This window comes from Paramisgurnus dabryanus, chromosome 11 (genome assembly GCF_030506205.2).
Source record: "Paramisgurnus dabryanus chromosome 11, PD_genome_1.1, whole genome shotgun sequence".
Classification (NCBI taxonomy): domain Eukaryota; kingdom Metazoa; phylum Chordata; class Actinopteri; order Cypriniformes; family Cobitidae; genus Paramisgurnus; species Paramisgurnus dabryanus.
The window spans coordinates 2,502,674-2,526,095 of NC_133347.1; the positions used below are offsets into that span (position 1 = coordinate 2,502,674).

General features: G+C 36.5%; 1 protein-coding gene and 1 long non-coding RNA gene across 3 annotated transcripts in view; one reads left to right on the forward strand and one right to left on the reverse strand.

Annotated features, from left to right (window-relative positions):
• Positions 1–285: 285 nt before the first annotated feature.
• Positions 286–23,422, reverse strand: part of tbc1d22b (TBC1 domain family, member 22B) — a 79,370-nt gene continuing 56,233 nt past the window's right edge. For both annotated transcript variants that reach the window (XM_065270267.2, XM_065270266.2), the window contains 2 exons: positions 10,117–10,212; positions 286–6,766 (listed from right to left, as the gene is read on the reverse strand). In XM_065270267.2, the coding sequence (XP_065126339.1) occupies positions 6,638–6,766; positions 10,117–10,212 (225 nt within the window). In that variant the 3' untranslated portion in view covers positions 286–6,637. The remainder of the gene's footprint in view (positions 6,767–10,116; positions 10,213–23,422) is intronic.
• LOC135729959 (uncharacterized) lies at positions 20,880–22,409 on the forward strand. Its single transcript, XR_010525817.2, has 2 exons — positions 20,880–21,696; positions 22,197–22,409. It is a non-coding gene; the product is annotated as an uncharacterized lncRNA (long non-coding RNA).

Consider the following 23,422-nt stretch of genomic DNA (forward strand, 5'->3'; position numbering starts at 1 on the left):
AAGGTACCCAAGTTTTAATGTGATCCACGGTCGTTTCACATTCGATCTTCAGTGCACTTTGAGGAGTTTGCTGAAAAATCAACCGAGCGTTTAGCAGATTCTGCCAATAAAGCTTTTCTGAAAGGCCTGAGGCCGGGATTAAGCAGATTTAAAGTGTTTGATGAACGTATAATATGTGCCAAGAGCATTCGGTTAATCATTATATCATATTTGAGGTGGTAAGATTTTGATTTGTTTTCCCCAAATGCCCAAGTCTTAATACATACACACAAGAAAAAAGTTAAACAGAGTACCAACTGTTTAATAGAATTTAAAAATCAAATATACAGCAGAAAACTAATATTTCCTTTCTCAGTTAAGGCTACAAGCAGTGTGGACTACAAAATCACTCATTAAGCAGAATCCACCGTAATGACTAGAGGATTTTGGCATTTTTCGCAGAAAGAAAAACAACAGAAAAAAGCAGGGATGTGGTGTCGGGACGCACCGTGAAGCTGTTACAGAGACTTATTTGCATTGCAAACTGTGAACACAATCAAAACGCTATGAGCTGAATAAAGCACAGCACTGTTCATTCACGCTACACGTCTGCATTATCATAAAACAGCACCCCTGCCCGAAAATATTATTCTGATGAAACACGGCACAAGAGAATGAGTAATACAGGGAGATGCACTCTTTCTATTTGCAGACCAAAGGCAAATATTTGATCCTAGAATTATGGGAGTACATTTTCAAAATTCAAAAAGAAAAAGAAAGGAAGCGTATCATCCACACACAAACCTTATGGATGAAATGGATAAATGAAAGAAGTAATAATGTCAAGCTGGAAGGCAAAAATGGAGAGAGGAAAAACAGGAAATCCCAGGACAAATCACAGTAGGAAGACAAATAACTTAAGACACAGAGGACACGTCTATAAATAGACATGCTGTCGTAACGACAGGGCACGTTGTTTTTTTGATTCTTAAAAAAAAAAAACGCAAAAAAAAACACACATAAAATACAGTATCAAGTTCACAAACCACAGACGTGTCTGTCTGTAAACCAAATAAGCAAAAACAAATGATGTGTATTTATGAATAATATGAATAAGATTTGGCTTCTCGCAGAGGATGAAAATATTACATTTTCTATACCATAAGCACAAACTGTATATAACCAATAAAAATGTAAATGAATGTGCTCATGAAAACAATGCACTGTATAAATGCACACGCAGGAAAAGGCAAAAAATATAATACAGACTCTATCTTTACTATTAAAGGGATAGTTCACCCCCAAATTAAAAATTGGTCATTACAAATATCAAGGGTTGCAAACGAGCAGAACGTTTCCAGAAACTTTCTATGGGAACTTAACTCTTTCCCCGCCATTGACGAGTTATCTCCTCAATTAAGAGAAAACGCTTCCCTGCCAATGACGAGAATTTACGACTTTCTCCAATACCGCTATTATCCACCAGGTGGCAACTTATACAACGCGGAAGTAACACCTCACGTGAAAGAGAAAGAACTCTGTGTATGTTTTAAAGATCGCTCTGAATCTGATCGCTATCAAAAGTCGGAATTATCGCAAGCTTTTTAATCAAAATTTTGTGTTTTTGAAGAAACCTACCCATATTTAAGAGGTGATAAATAGAGAACTTTTTTTTTTTGAAAGCAGAGGGTCTGTTATTTCATTTGATATATTGCATATGTTTATATATTTAAAGAAGAACATTTTCTGGAAGGCATTTAAGGTGGGGTTCAATGGTATTTTTATGCATTCTGACTTATTAACACAGTTATAGAGTTGTTTCCTCATGCCAAACGAAGGCAAAGTGTCAAAAAAGCAGTTGGACGTGTTACAGAGTATTTCTGTGCCGAATGCACTTCGCCAGGGTTCGTACGAGTTTCGGAAAGTGTTTTTCGATTACAGGTCCAACTGACGGTTTAGGGGTTTTCTATACGTATCACTTCTTTATATGGGCACTTCCCCCGGAAAACCCCGCCCACCCGTCAATCAGCAGGAGAAGCTAGACCTTGCAAACATCTTATCACGCCACTCAGCTTTGTTTAATTTCAAAAGTCAACAATGGCACGAAAGATGAAGTGTGTTTTTGGAAGTAAGGAGAAGAAATCCAGCCTTATGAAAACGATGGATATAGTTTATTATCTGGGGTAGCGGCGGAGTTTTGCGTGTGTGTTTGATGCGGTGGATTTTCCCAACCGGGTCACGAGTTGCACGTGGTAAGTAAGACTTCTGTCTTATGTTGGAAATAGTCGCGTGCATATTATATAAATGACACGAACATGTAGTGAATCATAAGTTAAAACACTGTTGTATAGTGTTGCATAACTCGTACTCGCTCATCACTCCTCCTTCTTCATTTTTTCGTACGTTATCGGAAAGATTCGGTAAAGCTAATCTTTCTTTTATAAATCTGATTAAACTAAAGACTCCTTGGAGATATAAAGGATGTCATAGTACTCTATAGGTACTCCAGATTAACATCAGAAATGCAGAAACAGCGTTTGTTACGTGAAAAAAAAAAAAAACGCTGGCGGGGAAAGAGTTAATCTGGGGAATTTAGGAAATATTCCAAATTGGAAACTTAAAGGACATTTATATAAACTATATGATATACAAACATAAATGAAGATTTAGTTTGGTCATAAGCAGACATGCATGCAAGGTAATACAAATTTCCTGATACTTATGCCCATCAAGCCTGAATTTTTTCATTTTGATCAAATAAATGGAGGCTTGAGCATAAGAGACTTCTTTCAAAAACATTATGAGAGGAATGTGGTTTTATGGGTAGCTTCTGGGTACATCTTTAATGATCTCACCTAAATGTTTTTTCACTCAGTGTATTTGTCTTTACAATGATATAATGTTGTTACACACTAGCTTACAAACAGCACAAGGAAGTTTTAAAAACATTTACGCGAATACATGCAAAGATGGACATTTTGACATTATTTTGTTTGAAGGATTGAATAAATGATCTGTGGATGTTATGGATGAATGTAAGTGCATGCAGGGGGTGTGGCCTTAAGTACACGCAGGGGGTGTGGCCTCAATGTCCCTTCAGTAAGCAGTGTGTTGTGTGCATGGGACTAAAACTATATTTAAGTACCTGTTATATGTTTCTTTCCATTAATTCCCATATATTCCCGTTAATTCCCATGGAAAGTGTCCAGCCTTAAAAATTCCCAGGATTTTGCAACCCTACAACTATCCCTTTAATATTAATAAATAAGTCAACATAAAACTCAATTTTAGGAAAGCTTGCGTGAAACTTCACATTGATAGGAAAGAAAATGTATAAGCGGGACTTGATTTTCTGTATTGGCAATTAAAAAGATCGTTAAAAGTGGGTTTTATATACCAGAATGGAGTCGGACCTGAACGAGAAAACTAAAGCGACAGCACTCCAGAACATGAAGGGTAAAGATTAAATACACCCATGAGAACATCCCGACACATCACAGTGATAACACTTCTTTATAGGACTATTTAAAGAGGAAATCTTAGTTGAACATTAAATTGGATTATTTACCGTATTAGTAGTTGGGTGCATTATTACTGAGCATGATTAAACTTCATCAGCTTAAAAGGAAAGCCATTTTAAAACAACATCTTGAATGCATGTTGACACGCAGACATGGGCAACAGATATAACACATCCAGATGTGCTTTGATCCAGCCATTACATAACATTCAACAAATAAAAAATGTCCAGAATGGTTAATATATATTGACTCTAAATTAAAGCCGTAACTTAACCTGCACCTCGCTTCACTCCACACGTGACGGGGTGGTAAAATACGACCCTTTCATGAATAATTACTACCCCATCTCTTGGCCAGGGTCAGTGTTTCGACCTTCTAAAATAAGTCGCTTTTTCATTAGCGCACTTTAAAGGAGTGAGGAGAAAACTAATTATCCTCTCAGTAGGCAACATCAAGCTTAAGACACAAAAATACATTCTAGTTCACGTCAAATACAGCGTAAATGCTTCATGGAAAACAGATTGTAACAGCGAGACCGTATAGTGCGGGTGGTTTCAAATATCACTGACAGATGAAAAGGGTACAGCGAGCTGACAAATCTACATTATTCAAGTGTTTCACATCAGCAAACTCGCTAAATCCTTCACGGCGCCGAGCGTTCAGCATCACTTCAACCGGTCCGAAACCTCTTTCTAATCAATACAATTCATTCGCTTTAATAATTAGAGCAGAAGACGCATCATTCATTTATTACTTAGATTATCCATGCAAGGTTTTGGTCCACGGTGATTGCAACGTTATTCGAGACGATCATTTTTTAAAAAGAAAATATGCACTGATTTATAAAGATTACACTTTAACTGTGAAAAGGAAGAATGGCGTAATTGAAGATTCGACTTTAACAATTAATCGCTGGAGTTAATAAATGTAGCAAGAGGTGAGATGTGGGTTCAAAGATAATCAAATCATCTGCATCTTATTAGCATAAACATCTGCATAAATCTGTTGCCCTGGGAGACTGAATGAATGTGCCAATGGTTCGTGACGATCCGAGGCTAGATTTACTCTTTCACTAACAGTACTTAAGATTATGATTTGGGATTGGGCCAAGACCAGCTGCTCAGAGTTTGGTTAAAAGATACCTGAAAAACACGGTAAAGTACCACACCGCTCAGTGCCTAGAGTAAAAACAACAAAAACCCTTCGGTTTTCACTAGATAATATTGTTCTGTTGGTCTAATATCACTTCATATTATACTCAATCATTCATATAAGGGGGATTATATAATCACAGGTACATTTGGTGTCAAAGTCATTATTTATTCTTTTAATTATTTTAAAAATTTGGTACGCATCGTCATGGATTAAAAAAGGCCGTAACAATATCATATTTCCAATGTTGGGTTGTTGTTATGCAACCATGGGGTATAATAACCCAGCAGTTGGGTTAAAACTAGTGCTGGGAAAAGATTAATCGCGATTAATCGCATACAAAAAAAGTATTTTTTTTTTGCATAATATATGAGTGTGTGCTGTGTGTAATTATTATGTATATATAAATACACACACATTCATGTATGTATTTAAGAAACATTTACATTTGTATATTTATTTATATTTTTATATATTCTATATGATATATAAATGTAAAAAAAAAAAAAAAATTCTGAAATGAATATATGTTAGTCTGTGTGGTTAAATAAACATAATAATTACACACAGTACACACATATATTATGTAAAAAATCACTTTAATTTTGTATGCGATAAATCGCGATTAATCTTTGCCCAGCACTCATAAAACAACCCAGCACTGGGTCAATTTTAACCCAGTGGTGTGGTCTATCAAATATTTACCCATTATGGGTAAGAGAGAGAAAAAAGAAAGACTTAAGTGCTATTCCCAAAATGTCAACCAAAAATAATTGCAGTCGAAAAGAACTTTTCTGCCTCGTCCTCCAATCAAATACACACGCCATATTTACAGAATGATCATGTGACTTTTACGGACATCACAAGTCCCCTGTAAATATGGAAAAAAATGCAGTTTTGCAATGTATTTCTTTTTTGAATTGCCTGCAAAGCACTTCACCCAAGCTTAAAAACTTTTAGCGATATATGGGAGTTTATGCAAAATTGCAAATAATTTTCAATTGGGTGCATTTTTAATTTGCAAAACTTATGGAAACGCAGCTAAAGAGTACCAAATTATTAACATAATTAGAAATGTAACCATTTGAAAAAGCTTAATAAAATGACTTTGGAGACCAAATGAACCTTCAATTATATAATCACCCACAAACCAGATCAGTTTGATTCAGCTGTTTGTGTTAAAACATTACCTCAGTAGTCATCCACCTAAAAAAAGTACCACGATCTTTGTGCAAGAGGATCATATGCATACAATGCCACTTAAGAACGAACTGGGCTGTCAATTTTACATTGTTAAAATTCACAGCCTTTAAAGTCTAATAAACATAAAAACGAAACACATCGCTCAGTCAGTTGCCAATCGATTCGTCAAATTGGTCCAAATGTAATGCTCGACTGCGTCTCTTGAAAAATGGCTCTTGGAGGCTGCCATAGTTTCGTGTATTGCCGATCTTCAATAATAGCGTCTGCGAGTGATTACAGACGGGAATCGACCCATGTACCTGCCTGTGGTACAATCAATGTCGCAATGAGCAAAAGAGGCCAAGAGGATCACATTATGGTGTAATAACACAAAACATGAGGGCACTGGAAGGTGATCTTGTTTCTCCACATCAGGAGAAATAATAAATGAAGGAAGATGTGGGAAAAAGCAAAGTCCAGCTGCTTTTAAAAAACGCCACATCTTTCCACTTTAGTCTGACGCTTGGTATCTTTTTGTCAGTAATCTTAATAAATAATCCGCAGGCAAATGAATCTGTCAGCCACAGAAATTGTAGTTTTTCCAAAATATCCAATGATTGTGGTTATTTACTCGATTTTATCCTTGATCGTCAATCGTAACAGACGACACACATTTGACGTCATGGGACAAAATTGTTGAGCTCTATCTCCGCTCCATGTGTCAGATTAAAGTGGCGACTGGACAGATGCCATTGTTAGGACAGATCATTGTCTGGGTTTTTGTGCTGTCCGGCGTTGGATTCTCATCTCTTGTAGTGGCTTGGTGCGTCAGCAAACATGTATTTGAGTCTGTAGGCCTCAGCCAGAAGCAACCCCACCTCCTCATTGCCCCAGTGTATTGTGGGAAGGTTCTGCAGGAGCATTAGCAAGCTCTGAAAAGACAAAAAAAAAACACATTTCTCAAAACGAAGAAAAAACTGGACGTTCATTTAGTGGCTTTTAGCCTAACCATTTCTGTGAAGCTGCAGGTTGCCGTCGACCGCCTCTGAAGTATAGTTTTTCCTGGTTATTATCTTTTCTTTGAAACACATTTCATTTTTCGCTTCTGTTCTTGTAATCATGCCATGATTACAGTGTTAGGATAATGCGATTCGTGATTGGCACTACTGTGTGGTTGCCACCTACAGCTGTGATAAATCTAAAATACCAAATCTATCCTAACCAGCTTTACTCCCAATCACAGTTCTCTGGTGAGGGAATTTAAGTCAAATGCCTTTCAAAAAGAAATACATTTTTAAAAGAATATTATACTTTCATATAAAAATACAGATAATTTACTCACCTCCCCATGTCATCCAAAATGTGGGTTTTTTCAGTCGAGAAGAAATTATGTTTTTTGAGGAAAACCAGGATTTTCTCCATAGAGATTAAAAGTGCAGCTTCAAAGGGCTCTAAAAATATCCTAACCGAGGCATAAGGGTCTTATCTAGCGAAATGATTGTCATTCATCACCAAAGTATTTACTTTTAAACCACAACTTCTGGTCTTGCACTAGCCATGTGATGTGCCAGCATGACCTTATGTATTACGTAATCGCATCAAAAGGTCACACGTGACATATGCCAAACTACCGCTCCAGTGTTTATAAGTGTGGAGAAAGAGGAGTGTTCCCACTTTGTTGTGTGTGGAATTATACTAATAAATGTCTTTCTGTCAGTTTATTGTTTAAAATACAAGCTGGGTATTAGCAAGGGCCTCATGATAAGATATATATCACAATACATGGGGCGTGATACAATGTATCACGATACAAAGCAATACATTGCATGTTGTGATGCATTGCATTTCTTTTTCTTTTTTTTATTAAAAATAAAAAAAATGAGCTGATTTTTTTTTTTTACTTTTTTTTTTAAAGGTGGGGTTCAATGGTATTTCAAGCATTCTGACTTATTAACACAGTTATAGAGTTGTTTCCTAATGCTAAACGTAGGCAAAGTGTCAAAAAAGCAGTTGGGCGTGTTACAGAACATTTCTGTGCCGAATGCACTTCGCCAGGGTTCGTACAAGTTCGGGAAAGTTTTTTTCGATTACAGGTCCAACTGACGTTTCAGGGGTTTTCTATACGTATCACTTCTTTATATGGGCACTTCCGGAAAACCTCGCCCACCCGTCAATCAGCAGGAGACGCTAGAGCTTGCAAACTTCTTATCACGCCACTCAGCTTTGTTTAATTTCAAAAGTCAACAATGGCACGAAAGATGAAGTGTGTTTTTGGAAGTAAGGAGAAGAAATCCAGCCTTATGAAAACAATGGATATAGTTTATTATCTGGGGTAGCAGTGGAGTTTTGCGTGTGTGTTTGATGCGGTGGATTTTCCCAACCGGGTCATGAGTTGCATGCAGTAAGACTTCTGTCTTATGTTGCAAATAGTCGCGTGCATATTATATAAATGACACGAACATGTAGTGAATCATAAGTTTAAACAGTGTTGTATAGTGTTGCATGACTCGTATTTGCTCCTCCTGCGGTATAACTCCTCCTTCTTCATTTATTCGTACGTTATTGGAAAGATTCGGTAAAGCTAATCTTTCTTTTATAAATCTGATTAAACTAAAGACTCTTGAGATATAAAGGATGTCATATTACACTGGCCGAATGGGTGTTTATAACAGACAACTGGACAGGTTGTTTGACTTACACAGGGTTATTTGATGGGTTTTAAAATATCGATAGTTGAGATTGAAAGTCGATACACTATCATGGAAAAATTATCACAATAGTTAGCTGTATCGATATTTTTGCACAGCCCTATTTAAAGTGGTCAACAAGTGCACGTTCTTTTAGCAACGCTTTAAATGTTATTTGCGTCCGTGGACCACAAAACCAGTCATAAGGCTAATTTTTTTAAATTGATGTTTATACATTACCTGCAAGCTAAACAAATAAGTTTTTAATTGATGTATGGTTTGTTAGGATAGGACAAATTCGGCCGAGATACAACTATTTAAAAATTTAGTATCTAAAGGCCATGGTATACTTTTTTCTGTGTCCGACTCACATGCCCATGAATCAGCGCAGCTTTAAAGTATAATCATCGCGACTACATTTGACACTATACGCAATACAAATGATTTCTTATACAAATTTTTACTCTACCAGGCCGTCAGGGCAGCACTGATTTGGTGACATTTACAGTACATTAAAACATTAGGATAGGTGAAGAAAAGTAGCCGGTCTACCATTGCAAACACAGTTTAGAACAAACAACAAGAAAAAAAAAGAAAAGGAATCAAACATTATGGTGATGAAAATGCTCTACAGTTTCTGTTCTTGGAAGAAGTAAAATGAAAGAAGAAAAAACAATAGTGTTTGTGCAAATGCTGTCTATTTCATTGGTATAATTGTTTGTAGTGTAGTGTCCTGTCTCTATTATAAAATGTAAAAAATTAAGAATGGGTTCCTCTGGTAAAAGTCAGTATTAAGTGTTGACCTCTTTTAGCATTAAACACATCTTAAAAACTCTTTTGAGGAGACTGAAGTCATTTAATTAGATTTAGACATCATTTCATTTAGGTTTAAGAGATCCTGTGTGTTCTTGCTATTGCTCAAGTGTAAGAGGAGAAAATCACACTAAATACTTATCACTAGCTTTTAATTTTATTCTGTTTTTATTAAACTGCATACTAATTTGCTGTATTTTTTGGTTGTATTTTAATAAATACACTACTATACAATTGCTAAAACAGCTAATCTAATGGTGGCCTAAGACTTTTGCATGGACTGTACATTTTCCAATATGTGTTTTTTTCATGACCTAAGTAAAGATCTCACTATGCTTTACCGGTTAAGCAATGGGAACCCATGAGATAAATCACAATTAATTATGTACATCGACAGGCCCTGTATAAACGCTTGTGCTCAAACAACTGTCCATCAAACCCTTCCCTGCACAACCTGACACCTAAGCAAATTATAAATGAGTGTCGAGCCGGAGAAAGCGTGGGGGAGAGAGAGGGAAGGGGCTGTACAACAGTACGTTCTCATTTCATGGCCGCTGAGGTGTGGTGAATGCGCTGGCCTGTGAAATTTAGTTACAGCAGAGCCGCGTCCACTGGAGGACCAATTATTCCGATGGTCGTGGGGGAAAGTGACGGCCGGGCCACTTTTCAGTGATGCGTGCATGTGTGGGAAGCGTCCAGCACACAGGCGGTCACATGTAACACAAACACGCATTTATTTATCGTATGATAAATGAGCAAAGCGCATGGGGATGTGTCTATACCTGAAAGTCCATCATGGAGAGGATCTCCTTCCGCCATTTGATGAGGAAAGCTGCGCAGACGTAGAGGTGGAAATGAGAGAAGCCCTCTGACTCCGCCTACAAATCAAAATTAGACAGAACAGAGTCGAATATTTAGGAAAGTAGGCAGACATGTAGCAGATGCTTTTAACCAAAACTTAAGTTTGCCGTGAAGCAAAAACCCTTGGAGTAACCTGGGGTAAAGTGCCTTGCTAAGGAGCAAAACTGCTGATCACTTCCCCCCGCAGCGTTTAAACCAGCAAGCATGTAATAAATAACCCTGAGCTTAAAAAGTTCATCTCCCAAACGTTCATCATTATTTAGCCCTTATGCTGCTCCAACTTGAACTTTTATGAATTTAAAGTACCTGAAGTTTAGTAGTTTAGGAAGCAATGAAACTACGGTAAATGTAATTTGCTACCTCTGCACGGCTCCGACAATTGCCAATGCTAATAGCCAGAAATAAACAAAATTGTTTACTTCCATCATGAGTAATAAGGGTTTTAAAGCGACACGTATTATTCGTTAAATTATTCAGCTAGCTCAGAGCCGAATGCCTACACTGGGAGCTCCTAATGTAGTTTTACCATCTCTGTAATTTATAGGATTGGGAATTAGGTCAGGTTAGTAATTCCCATTGTGTCTAAATAAGACACCACCCATTCTGTCTCTCCGCTCTGTATGCGTCCTCTTCACTTCTCTTGAAACTCTCTCTTACTTGTGTTGTGTACAGTGTGGTACATTTAGTCACTTGAGAGGCAGTGAGTGGTTATAAATAGCTTTGTTTACTTGGTTTCTGCCGCTCCTACTGAAGCAGAAAGAGAAGAGAAAAGAGGAAAATGAGGGGGAAGAGAACCGGAAAAAAAAAGGAAACGAGGAAGAAGAGAGGGGGAAAGAGATGAAAACGGGGTAAGATGGGGAAACACAGAGTGAAACAAGGGAAGCGGAGGAAAATAGAGGAAAATGAAAGGAAGAGAAGCAGAAATAGAAATAGAATGGAAAAGAGAGGAAAATTAAGGGGAGAAAAGCGGAAAAGAGAGGGAAATGAGGAAGAAGAGAGGGGGAAGAGATGAAAATGAGGGAAAGGTAGAAAGGAGAGGGAAATGGGAAAACAGTGGAGGAAAATAAGGAAACAAGCAGGATAAGAGCAGGAAAAGGGAGGGAAGCAAAAACTAGAAGATAGGGAGAAAAGAGATTTACATGATGAAAGAAGAGAGGGAGAAAAGAGATGGAAACGAGGAAGAAGATAGGGGGAAAGAGAGGAAAACGAGGGAAAATGTAGGAAGGAGAGGGAAATGGGGAAACAGTGGGGGGAAAAAGGAAACAAGAAGGAAACAAGCAGGAAGAAAAAAGATAGGGAGATAAGAGATGGAAACCAGGAAGAGAATAGGGGGAAAGAGAGAGGGAAATGGGAAACAGTGGGGGGAAATAGGGAAACAAGAAGGAAACAAGCAGGAAGAGAGGAGGAAAAGGGAGGGAAGCAAAAACGAGAAGATAGGGAGAAAAGAGATTTACATGATGAAAGAAGAGAGGGGAAATGAAGATGAGTGGAGGAAAAAAGGGGGGAAATGTCAAGAGGAACAGTGGAAAAAGAAAAGGGACATGAGAGAGAAACAATGGGAGAACAGAAGTAAAAGAAAGATGTGTAAATGAAAGGGAAAACAAAAGGTAACAGTGGAGGAAAAGTAAAGAACTGTCAGGAAAGAAAGAAGAGTTGAAAAAGGATAGAGGAAATAGAAAGAGGGGCAGAAGAGAGTAAAACAAGCAGGGTAATGAGAGAGGAAAAAGAGGGGGGAAAGAAAGAGAAGGAGAAATGAAGGAAGAGTGGGGGAAATGAAAGGAAAAGAGAGCGAAATGAGCGAGACAGTAGGAAGAGGATGGGGAAACAAAAGTGGGGAAAAGATAAGGAAAGAAGGAGAAAGAGAGGAGGAAAAGGAAGAGAGAGACAAAAAATGGAGAAAAGAGAGGTACAAGATAAAGAAAAAGAGAGGGAAACAAGGGAGAATAGAAATGAAAACAACAAGGGGAAAATAAATGGAAACCAGGGGGAAGAGAGGAAGAAAAAAGGGGAGAAATAACAAGGGTGGGAGAGTGGGAAAAGAGAGGCAAATGAGGGACAAGAGAAGAAGAAAACAAAGAAAGAGAATGGGAAATGAAGGAAAAGAGGGATAAGTGAAAGTTTAAGAGTGGGCAAAGAGAGGGAAACAAGGGAGAAGATAGAAAGAAGAGAAAAATGGGGGAACAGCAGCAGTGGGGGAAAGAAAAGGAAACACGTAGAAAGAGAGGAGGAAAAGTAAGGAAAACACAAAAGGGAAAAGAGATGTACATGATAAAAGAAAAGATGGGAAAAAGGAAAACAAGGAAGTGTGTAAAGAGGACACAACAGAAAAGGTATGAAGAAGAGGGAAATAAAAATGAAAGGGAAAACAAAGGTGGAGGAAAAGTTAAGAAAATGACAGGAAAAAAAAGAAGGGAAATAGGGAGATAGGGAAAAAGAGAGGAAAATGAAGGAAGAGACGGGGAAATAAAAGGAACACAGTGAGCAAAGAAATGGAAACAATGGAAAAGAGCAGATGAAAAAAAGAGAGAGAGGGAACAGATGTTAAATTTTGCCACAGAGTAAGAACTGGTTGGCAATTTTAGTCTTTGGGGCTCAGACGCTTCTCAAATTTTGGGAATTTTGAGAAGTGAGCTTCTGTATGTGCAGACCAAAGCAAACACTGCAGCTCTGGGTAATTGTGATGTAAATGGCCATCACACCATTGACTGGAGGGAAGAAGAACTCTTAATGTAAATAACTTAAAATAAAGGAATGGATTCACAGTGAAGAAGCCTCAGATTTTAACATGACCCATTTTTAGCAATAATCACAGATTTTTTTGAGTGCTGTCGACAGGTTTCAGGTGGGCTGAGATGAAATAGGGGTCTTGAATCGCCTACAGCTAAAGAGGTGAAAAGTGTGAACATAAAAAGAGAGATGGGTTTTTAGACAACATACTGTGATAACACTATGGATGTGTAGAACAACAGACTGGGATGTCAGAATGACCTTGAGCAAGCCATGTGTTGGGTTCATTATAGACACTAGAGATAAAACCGCATGAAAATTGTACATCACGGTTATAATGGCCAAAATCACCACGGTTATCAATATTATCATGGTTTTGTAAACAATTTCTAGAACACAGTGCACATTTAAAGTCGTGAGATAAACGTTCACCTAGTTCATGAACTTATCAGATCACATCATTTAATGGAAAACGAATAGAAAAGATGAATCTGTCTAAAGAAATATTAAGTAAACATGTGTCAATACAACTAGATTTCCCTAAATGTAAAGATTTTTAGGATTTAAATTGAGTCAGTGAAGCACTGTCATCACAAACACATGAGAGCAGACGTGAATGAATGTGTTTGATTCGTGTTATATTGGTTGATGCTGGACAGGGGTTTTCGAGCGTAATTAAAAAAATGACGCTTTAATACTAACCGTTGGACATTTTTATCCCGTTTAACCATTAAACCGGTAATCATTACATCTCTAATAGACACCATCAGACATATATTGTACAGCCTTTTAATACTACAGTAGCTTAACGTTTCTTTGTGATATTTCAGAACAATTAAGCAGATGTAAATTGACTAAAAGACAATCAAACATGATACATATGCCAGTCCCTCCAGAAAAACGCTGAGTTTTTTTGTGATTGTTGTGGGCAAAAATCCTTGATCTTGCGGCACGTTTTCTAAAAAAAAATGTGATGGAATATGCAGGATATTTATGCAGTTTTATGCAATGAAATTGCGGGAACTTGCAAAATAGGGCTGTGACGATACAACACGTTCCCTAAAAACCTGCCTGAAATCGATTCTGAATCACAAGGCTCCGATTCTGTGTTTCATGCACAGCTTGTGTGTGTACTACGGCATTTGGTCAGTAAGTCCTTATCAATCTAAAATCACTATGAGTTTGAGTCATTTATAATGTGAATTTTAAAAAGCAATGTCAAAACACAATCATTCAAAATATTTTTATTTTCATGAAAATACCTAAAACTATTTGAAGAACAGCGATGTAAATATTCTAATAAACATTTCCTGGAATAGAGTTTGTAATGCTACTTCTTCAGTGGCACAAATGGCGTTTTTACACAAGACTTCACCGTAATTCATTCAAATTGTGTAAATTGAGAAAACGCACATTTGCACGATTAATCGTCACAGCCATATTGCAAAATCTGCAGGAACTTGCATAAACTGTTTGCAGCTTTTCAATGATGTTCACATCACATAATCACGTCACTTCATAACGTTCCCATGGCAACAGGGGATATGGCTGTGCTTGTGTGAAGTAAATTCAACTTTTTCAACTTTCTGCTAGATATATGTGATTTTTGCTATGAAAATGCGGGGATTATGAAATCATGCATGCCCTGCATATTTTGCGTGTGTAAATATGCAATTTATGCTGCCAAAGTGCGGCGTATTTGAAAAAATGAGTCCCCCGCATAAATATGCGGACTTTGGCTGATAATGTGTTAAAATAAATCATGCAATCGCATAATCGCGTTTTCTGGAGGGACTGACATGTGTGACCCTGGACAACAATCAATTTCTATACATCATCCAGAAGCTAAATAAATAAGCTTTCCTTTGATATATGGTTGGTTAGGATAGGATAATATTTGGCCAAGATACAACTATTTGAAAATCTGGAATTTCTAAATATTGATAAAATCAGCTTTGAAGTTGTCCAAATGAAGTCCTTATCAACACATATTACTAATGATAAATAGATGTTTTATATATTTATTTACAGTAGGAAATAATTTCTTAGGAAATAAAAGATAATTTTGACCCATGCAATGTATTGTTAGCTATTGCTAAAAATATACCCGTGCGACTTATGACTGGTTTTGTGGTCCACGGTCAAATATGTTTTATTACTATAATGCAAAGCAAGAAATGGGCTTAATTGTATTTTAAATATTTGTTATATTTTTAGTAACGCTGAAAAGGTTTACTTTCAATGATATTATTGTACTTTAATATTTACCCAAATCAACATTTACATTTATGCATTTGGCAGACGCTTATATCCAAAGGACTTGCGGTGCATTACAAATTATACATTTTATCAGTATGTGTGCTCCTGGGATCGAACCCATGACCTTTTGTGCTGTTAACGCAATGCTCTACCACTGATCTAAACAGGAACACGAGCAAATCAAAATGATCATTACCATAATAAATCTTATTATAACAACAAAACTAAGCTATTATTTTAAGCACAAAACCGTATAAATCCCATTAGCAAATGTTTACTATACAGTACAATCTCATTTACATCTGATACCATTTTTGCAACAGTAAAAATAAGAGACCAAGCAAGAGAAAAAAGCACTGGATTAAGAAAAGAGCAAACAAGAAAAGCAGATGATGTGTTTGTGATGAAGTCCTTGAGGCGATGAAGTTATTCAGAGCCGAGCGTTTCCCCCCTCACCTCTCACTGAAGCCCATCTCACTAATGGAGAGGACGTGAAATGCAGATGCTTATGAACATCGGCCAGACATTAACATGACTTTCCTTTTTGTTTTCACTGCTCTCCCTCGCTCTCTTTCTTCATTTCATTCACTCTCTCTCTCTCTCTCTCTGGCCGGAGCTCTTTGTTCGGCTCTAATTGATCTTGAGGGTCGAGTCTTTGTGCCAAACGTGCAATTACAGCGGGGACCAGATAAAAGCGCTTCATCAGAAATCAAGATTCTTTTCTTTGCCTTTAGCCTCATATGAGTGGACAAAACCATCATCTCATTGTGTTCCTCTGGTCTCTTCACCCCGCCTCTCACAAGGACCTGCAACTCGTGTGGCCGCCGGATTTCTCTAATGACTGCCTTCATTAACAATTAATCAGAACAATAATAGTCCGAGGTATTGAAAAACCCAAAGCGTCAGCTTAACAATAGAAGTTTAATACGAAAATTAAGGCCCTTGTGCATGCTATTTTCACAACTTGTCATCAAAACGTAATAGCTCTTGGAAACGACTTTCACATCCAGAAATGAGCAGGTTAGAAAGAAGGTCAGGTTACGAGCCAAACCGTGCAGTTTAACCTTCAAACGAACACGTCACACGGCATAGTTTCTCCCTCAGTGCTAAGCTGGCCTCATTCACACCCTGTTCTCCTCCACCTCAGCGAGGTGGACAAACGCAGCAGTTTCTGCTCGACCTGAACCTGCTGTGAAACACCTCGGGAAATAAAAACCTTAAAAACTAGGAACCGAGATTAAGGAACAGCCTGAGAAGCTCTGTGGTTGTGAAGTTGTACCAGCACTGGGAAGATGTCTGTTAACCTCTCTCAATACAGGCGTAGCTGTCAGGGCGAGCCGAGATGATGCAAACTGAAAAGGTCATGACACGTACAGTGCTGCTCAAAAGTCCACATTGCAAAACCCAATTTAAACCTGGAAATAAAGATTTCATTTAAGAAATTAATACAAAAACACACTCCAATAAAACACGACTGATGCACAAGAGATGCTCGGAAACAATCACGCTGGATAACACCGATCATCATCTTGTCACAACCAAATTATTTCATTTGAAGAAATGAAGACATACTGAGAATACTAACAATGCATCTGAAATCACATATTGTGACAGTACGTACTGAATTAGATGAAGTAACCCGTAAAACAGTTTAATATACAGTAGTATGAATATGGATTGTATAAATGTAATTTATACTACATATGCCAAACATATAACAAATAATCATAACAATTAGTAAGACGTTAACTTGGAAGACCAACTTTGACCCAAAGGTTATGTATTTAGATTTGAATAGAGCCACGTTACCGCTATTTGAAATGTTTGAATATGACAACGCCCGCCCTTCTTATTTGGGTGACCCCTCTCCCAGGGCAGGGTTTCTACAGGTTTCATTAAGTCAAATTTAAGACCAATATCACAACAACAAAGTCCAATTTTATAGTCCAGTGTGCATACGTCCATGTGTTTTTAAGACCTTTTATCTTTCATGACAAAAAACAAAATGTATTTTGCAATGGTGTGAAGAGGCACTTACACCGCAAGATGAAATGAGACACGAGATTGGGTTTACGAGAATAAGACTAGACCAGATTTTTACACTTTGCTGTTATTAAAAGGCAGAAAGTTAAGGACAAAGGTTTAAGAAATACACAATGAAGAAATATGAATAGAAAAAAAGCCTTTTATTTAACTGAAATCACAAAATTTTCTAAATCACAAAACTAATTATATTAGCTGGCGGCAGTAAACATACATTTAAAGCCATAGTACGATGCCGGTTACGGGTTTCAAGGTATATTGAGGTTTTAAAGAGTCAAGGTTTTAAAACCACTAAAATGTTCTGTGTTCTGTGATTTATACAAAATTCATTAAATCATTAAGTCATGTGATTGATTTGATGTTTACATTTAATATAATATTATATAATTTTTAAAAACATATTATAATTTAAAGGCTTTATTTTTACCTGGCTTAAATAAAATTAGTGTAAAAATTAGATTTTTAAATGTAAGACTTTGTAAGACCCTGCGGAAACACTGCCAGTGGCTCACGGGATAGTACAGTGTCAATCTTGCTGAAAGTATTAGGTCATTCGGGTACTGTTCACCTATTGTTTGTTAAATTCAGACATGCTACTCACCCCACATACTGATTTTCGTCTGCTATATAATATGGAAGTAGGCAATTTTAGACAATGCAAGTAAATACTGAGAACACTACAAATTACATTTGTTTTGCAACTCAACTTTACAGTAAAGTTGTAAAGCTGCTAATGTATATTAATACAATAAAAAAAAAAAATCATAATTCAGTAGTGGCTTCAGTTTTAAAGGTGCAGTTTGTATAATCCACAGCGATAGAGGGCGCACGATCAAAACAATAACATTGACGTAGATTAATGACGCTCTGAAGAAGCATGGAATTATGGGATTTGTTGTCTTTAACTCAACCGCTGATGGCCATCAATCACACAAGAACGAGAAATCATGTTTACGAATAAGGAAAAGTAATCAAGTCTTATAAATGTGGCATTAGACGACATTGTTTTATTTCATTATGTAAGGTTTCTTGTAATGTTCAAAACTAAATTGTTAGTCACAGATGTTACAGGATTAGTCCAATATGATGGTGTGTTAAAACAGCGCAGAATTAAGTGTTCAAACTTACAATCTAAAATGATTTTTCACATAAGTATTGACAGCACAAATCTTATTGTGAGGTTATGATGTAAAATGATGATAGCTACACTGTACAGTACCAAACTCCAGTACTGGATTAGTAAATGTCTGAAAATGACAATTTTGACATGACACCATTGAATGTTGTGCTATGTTATATTACAGTACAATAGCTCTTGATGTGCATTATATCGTCCACGGGAAGACGCACTGATTACAGTCTACACACTTATCTTGTGATCGATATAATAGCATAAGATTTTTGAAAGGATACGAATCAAAACAACTCACTTTTTTCAGTGAGCAGGTTACATTTAAAACCCGTTCTATTAACGCTACAGCTAGATAAACATAATAAACAAGTCTTCAATTATAAGATCATAAAATGATTTGAAACAATAGATTAAAGTTATAAATGCACCCAGTTGGCTGTATGTGGTAAACGTCTTTTGTTCAGACCTTTCAATATGATTCAGATAGTAACATAAACGATGAACAATACAAAAAATAAACAAATAAAAGATTATCAAAATTAATACAATCCAGACTATTTTATTTCAAACGTGTTGATATGAACCACTGAGGATGCTAAACTGACATTTTCACTAGTCTGTTCATTCATACATGAAGCGTGAGGGCACACTCGTGCAGAGACGGTTCAGCATTGACACACGAAGAAAAGATTGAATCTGTTTCATCAGGAACAACCTTATAAGTGCATAGCAACCCTGCTACCAAAAACATGCAAATAAAGATGTTTTGACGGATAAAACATGTAGACAATAAACATGATTGGGATTATATATAGTGTATCTGTGTTCTTCCAGTCATGTCGGGTATTTTAATAACCAATACAGTATATTTATTTTAGATATTTATTTTATATTTTATAAATTCTGATTTAATTCAGCGGCCCGTCATCAATTATTCCTTATATAATGCAATGCTTATCAGCATAGCCTATTGCACTGTTAAAAATACCATAAAAATAATAGTATCCTATAGCAATCCAAATCCACATCAGCTCACATATGGTAATTTTAAAACACTCGACTTTTGTTATAAAGTGAGTTTTGAGCAAAAAGATGGTTATAATCCCACTATTTGTCGTGTTTTGATGCATCTGCTAACATAGGTCATTTTCAAATGGTACATTTTCATGAAATTCATAGTTTTAGAGGTTTCATCTTCAGATTTGAAAAGATTATGGTCAGACCTGTGACTTTATCTGATGTGAATTTCTAGATTCATTTAAGGTCAGTTTCAATTATAGTTATTAGAAATGTATTTTTAAGCATTTCATAACTATTTTAGTATCACAAAACAATAATTCAATAATTCTGAAAGTCTTTACAATAAACAACCAAGTGTCTGCTTTCAAATGAGACCAACTTTTTTTGAACAAATGCTTCATTAACTGTATCTATTTTAGTTTGGCTATGACATTTTTGGGGGGGTTTCAAAAGTAGGGTTAATGCATAAGAGGTTAATAAAATATTTAACAATGTGTTCAGATACACAATAGTGTACGATATACAATGTTCTAGTAAGTGTTATTGATTATTGAATACAAAAATCAATTCCTCATTGATTATTGATCCTACTCCTTTAACCCTTAGTCACCTCCATGTCACTTTTATTTACAGGAGATAATGTTTGTTTAAGCGTGTGGGTAACACATCCTTTAAGACTACATGCTAATCATACTTTTTCTGTGATAAAATGGCACGGTGTGATCTGAACTGGTTGTATATTCTTTTGAAGCGTTTCTTTCCTGTGGATCTTCCGCTGATCTGATTTCATCTGTATTGTGTGCGTGTCCTTTCAATGTCTTACGCTTGCTTTGATAACTCTCCTTGGTCTTTCTTTGTCCTTTATATCTGTCGCTACATCTGTCTCACTCAACGTTTTGACGCGTATCTCTTCCCACAAGTTAGGCTTTGTTGGATAAAGGGGTTTGGTTGTCAGGTGACAAGAGAAGAAATGGTAATGGTCGGGGAACATTAACATGGGCAAAATTTTCCTGTGTTTGTTATGAGTCAGCATGCCGTTCGTCTTGGCCGCTGACGACGGCTGTTTTCCCTTAAGCGACCTTAAAGGGGACATATTGAGTTTTCTTGGCGAGCTGGATGTATTGTGGAGACTCTGCAGACCATCATTCAGATGATTTACTGAATTTAATCTGCAAAATCACTCGAATTCAGAATTCATTTGGATGTCATGTTAGCTCATGAATTTATAGAGGGCTTAAAGGTGCAATTTGTAAGATATTTGCAGTAAAATATCCAAAAACCGCTAGGCCAGTGTTATATATTTTCAGTAATACACTGATTACTTACAATATCTGTACACTGTAAAAAATCCAATTAATGAAATGTTGGAAGGGCAAAAATATATAAGTTAAACCAATTTTCTTGTTTGGGCTTAGTTGAGTAGACATATTATTTTAAGTCTAGATAAATCTGTGTTTAAAACATTAAATGAATGGTTATTTCCAAATTCAGTCAACATTCAGAATGGCTAGTGTTGACTGAACTAATTAAGACAAATCAGGTTAATATGTGGACTTATGACACCTATGTTTCCTGACAACAAAATGCTCACAATATTACTGTTATTTGGTAACAAAATGTAATTTTAAGAGTTGTTCAGGCGTGAATGTATGTGCTTTAAGTTTAAATATGCGGTCGGTTAATATAGATAGCGTCTATTTAAAAATGTGCTCGGACACTTTCGGACGGAGAAGAGCTCCAGATGAGCTCCAGAAAATCACAGACACTTAAGCGCTCACACCCCGCCCAGCGCAGCCTCGCCTCGGCAAGCCCATCAGAAACCGACTGCTGGCTCTGATATCTCTGTGGCGTTTAAACATGCGATTTAATTCATTTTAATTTCTTATACTTAATAATAAAAGGTTTACCGGTATGTTTTAAATCATATTTTAGGATTGCACTTAAATGATATCGCTGTTGAATGATATTTCATATCTTCCACATTTGTTATAACTGGGCTGCGTACTGCCTGCGATTTTGAACTTCAGAGCTGAAGGTGCGAGTGGAGAAATAGTCCCAATATCATAACAATCTTAAAACTTCTAAATATACCCGTGTGTGTACCCGTGTGCGTGCGTGTGTGCGCGCGCGCGCGTGCTCGCGCGTGTGCATGTATGTATGCGCGTGCGTCTGTGTATTTTGAATTTAAAATGTTTTAACTCGGAAGGATCTGGATCACAGGTCATTTCATCTGAGATCAATCCGCACGCAACAGCTGGAATCACTTACTGATTCACACAAGGGAGGACACAAGTCAGCCGTTTCCTGAAGTTCACGTCAGGTAAGTGTTTGTAATTAAATGATAATTTTAGAATATATTAATTGGCAAAGACGCAAATACTCGACGTTTTTGTAATTATATTTTTGTAAAGATACATTAGAAGTGTGTTATGTTACGTGACCGAAGTAAAGTATAGCTATTTTAGTTAAGATAAAAAGCCGTGATATAGGGTTGGTTTACCGGACAAAGTTTAGAACTCGGTCTTTATTATAATTGGGACATTTTTACAAACAAACCTTATAATACAATACTGGCGTGCATTTTGAGACAAAACAATAGCACTCATATGTTAAGAGATGTCAGTAAGTTATTTTAGTCAGTGAAAAGCCCTGTCCGAGAAAACCGCCCAATAGTGTTTAATTATGTGTGATGTCTGAGGGAAATTTGGCCTAACATTAACGTTATTTAGGGAATAAAGTCTTTCACAGTCAAACTTTATTTTATTAAACATGTTATTTATGTATGTGTGTGTGTTTATATTCCTCTGTTTATCAAACCAGAGCGGAGATGATGTGAGGGGCAGACCAGAAGGATACATAGCGAGACAGTCTCCGCTTGGACTGGCTGAGGAAAGTCTCCTAAATGGCCCTGGAGATGTTCTGACTGACTTTGGAGGCTTTTTGGACTGTTTTATGCCCTCTATTTAAAGAAGACTTAATTCTGTATGTTCAGTCTGTATGATAAGTGAATAAAAAGCTTTTGTTTTTATGTGACTGAAGTTAATTATTTTGTTTACAACACCAGCATAAATTATTTGATAAATAATTTAAAAATGTTATTAAAAAAATCCCAAATAATAAATATTAATTGAAGTAACACATAAAACATTGAGTGAATACTTAAATTTTAATTGACAGAGTCTTTGCTGTAAGTTTTTAAAGATTCAACTGATTAAAACATTTTAGTTGAATGAACTATAAAGCTAATTGAGCCAACATACTTTTTTATATTTGAGTCAAATTTGGGCCAACTAAAAAACATCAATTCAGGTAACACTTTGGAGACAGAAATTGAGTGAACGTAAAATTTCTGTGGAACTAGTTACTAAAAAATAATTCATTGAGCCAACAATTTATTTTTTTACAGTGTAATGTTTTCAAATTTACTTGTAAATTATGAGAAAATTGCCATTCTAAACAGCGACACGGGGCAGTGCAGTCGCCTGTCAATGACATTAATATCCATGTGAACCTTTGTTACCGCCTTTACTGACGTAAAACCACACATGACAACAGTGTTGTGGACAAATGCGGACGTTGGTGTATAGCGTCTGTTGGGCTACACGCTTGTTTATGCACTACGATTACTCTTAAAGGATTAGTCCATATTCATTTAAAAAATCCAGATAATTTACTCACCACCAATGTTGATGTCTTTCTTTGTTCAGTCGTGAAGAAATTATGTTTTTTGACGAAAATATTCCAAGATTTTTCTCATTTTAATGGACTTTAATAGAACTCAACACTTGACAGTTTAAAAGGACTCTAAACGATCCCAAATGAGGCATAAAGGTCTTTACCCGGTATTAAACTGGCCCCAGGGCTAAATTATGAAAGACCGTAGTATCAGTAAGCTCTGACGCTATCGGTTCTGCTTTCGGTCCTGGAGAAAAATTTAAAATAAATGTACTATGTATTCTTGCTTAATAATGTTTTCGTGCACATTTTATCTCACCAAACATTTCTAATTTGCGATAAAATCAAGATGTTTGTCTGTGAGATGAGAG